At 38.2% G+C, this 2,120-nt stretch overlaps 1 protein-coding gene across 2 annotated transcripts in view; it reads left to right on the top strand.

The window, feature by feature from the left end:
- Positions 1 to 371: 371 nt before the first annotated feature.
- The window catches only part of urp2 (urotensin II-related peptide), a 15,129-nt gene continuing 13,380 nt past the window's right edge, over positions 372 to 2,120 (top strand). For both annotated transcript variants that reach the window (XM_017308277.1, XM_008430527.2), the window contains exon 1: positions 372 to 878. In XM_017308277.1, the coding sequence (XP_017163766.1) occupies positions 758 to 878 (121 nt within the window). In that variant the 5' untranslated portion in view covers positions 372 to 757. The remainder of the gene's footprint in view (positions 879 to 2,120) is intronic.

Here is a 2,120-nt window from a genome sequence, read left to right as displayed (position 1 = left end):
ATGCGTCAGAGATCCTTTCTATTTCTATGGCCCCTAAGCAAACATATTAAGAACTACCTTATCACCGCTTGCACAGTGAGGGCCACACACACAAATGCAATTACACAAATACACACATGCACACCAACACATTAAATTCTGTCCTAAGCACACATTCCACATTCACAAAAAATAGCTTTAAGACCAATCACACTAAGCTCTCTGACAAACTTTCCAAATGTCACCAATCTACATTGTAGGGTGGGTGGGAATAGAGAGCTTTCGGGTCTTTAACTGGTTCCTCTGATCAGTCAGTTACACATTCAGCAAAAAGCTCCAGTTTATAAAGGCAATATTAGACAAGTGCACCAGGACCAGACACATATCCTTGACAAGCCTTATCTAAGAGGTGCAGCTATGGAATATATGCCTTAAAAAGGCCCAGCAACAGTGAATTGTTGGAAGAACTTGGAGTTGACCTGGATTTTTTTTGGTGTAAGGTGCTTACACTGACTTGGACATATCTTCAAACAAAAAATCAAAATATTAGGCTATTTTTGAAAAGCTTTGATAATTTAAAAGGACAACTTGAAATGATCTGATCACCAACTCAGCATCAACAAAACACCTGAGGAGTTTAATGCAACTTTTTTAAATACCACATACTGAGAAGCAGCAGAGTTTGTGGAAAGGAATCTGGAGTTTTTGAAACTTCAGCCTACAGTGAGTTTCTTGTAACTAGCAATAGTGCTGGACTCTAAACTCCTCTGCAGACGCAATGCATAGCAGAGCAGCAGTTGTTTTGGGTATGAAGGTGGTTATAATTAAGATGATGCTGTTTGGAATCCCAGTTAACTCAGCACCCACTGAGAGAAGAGAAGAAACGACTGAACTACCAGGTGAGACCAACCAGCCAGTGATATGTTAATGAAATCAGTTGTTTTCAGATCAACAGATTATTTATACATAATCACAAAATGATTATGTATAAATGTATGAAATTCAAACAGTAATTTCCAAAAGTATTATTAGTCCTCACATCTAATTTTGGGTAAGGGAGACAGTTTTGTGGTATTAGCATGAAAAATGTAAACAAAAATGTGACAGTCATAGCAGTTTGATATAGTAGTTGATATAACATTTTAAATATTATATTTATAAGTGTTTTTGCCACAACCTACTGCTATGTGACATATTTCTAAACTTAACAAGCATTTTGAAAGATGTATTTGTGTTAATATTGTGTATTTATTTCTTTTTTTAAATGTATTTTAAATAACTAGCTGATAAATTAGCTGTCAGCTGACCAACAATGTGCAGCAACAAGTAGAATTTGGTGAGTCCTTTTCTGACTGTATGTACATTCACAACTATAGATGTATTTCCATTAATCATGGAATGGCGCAAATTGAAATCCCATTAATTTGCTTAATGAAAAGATGCCAATTTTGAAAAAAAAAAAAAGTTTTTTGATAAAAAAATTTTGCTAAGATGAGCACAACTCATCCAGCCCCACACTGGATGGGCCACCACCCACCCATCCAGTATGGGGTGGGTGGTGGCCGAGGGAGGGGGCCCTGGCGATCCGATCCTTGATTGCAGAAGCTGGCTCTTGGGATGTGGAATGTCATCTCTGGTGGGGAAGGAGCCTGAGGTAGTGAGGTTGAGAGGTTCTAGCTAGAAATAGTTGGTCTCACCTCAATGCATGGCAATATTATAAAGGCAATAATATATGATATTATATATAATATATATCAGTGACGTGCGGTGAGGTTCATAGCTGGTGAGGCACTGACTTAATTATAATCAGATTTACAAATCTAGACCCCTACATGTTATTGTTTACATAAGAGAATTTCGCGCATGCGTTCAACGCTAGAGGGCAAAAAGACTATTCTTTAACATGTGATGCTTAGCCGCGCCGCAGAATAATTCCGTTATCTCAATCAAACTTAGACATGTAGATATTATTAATTTTGTGCTGAGCTTAACAGCAAAGGGAGAAACTGTTAAAGTACAACTCAAAACCACGTCTCTGTATCAGCGTAGCTACTGTATGGCTAGATCGCTGTTACTGTCTCTTACTCTGCAGTTGTGGAGTCACAATGTCTGGGTTCATGAGCGCCCCCTGCCATGAGGCA

This window comes from Poecilia reticulata, linkage group LG2 (genome assembly GCF_000633615.1).
Source record: "Poecilia reticulata strain Guanapo linkage group LG2, Guppy_female_1.0+MT, whole genome shotgun sequence".
Taxonomy (NCBI): domain Eukaryota; kingdom Metazoa; phylum Chordata; class Actinopteri; order Cyprinodontiformes; family Poeciliidae; genus Poecilia; species Poecilia reticulata.
The sequence above is the reverse complement of the archived record's forward strand: the minus strand, read 5'-3'. Positions and strand labels throughout refer to the sequence as shown.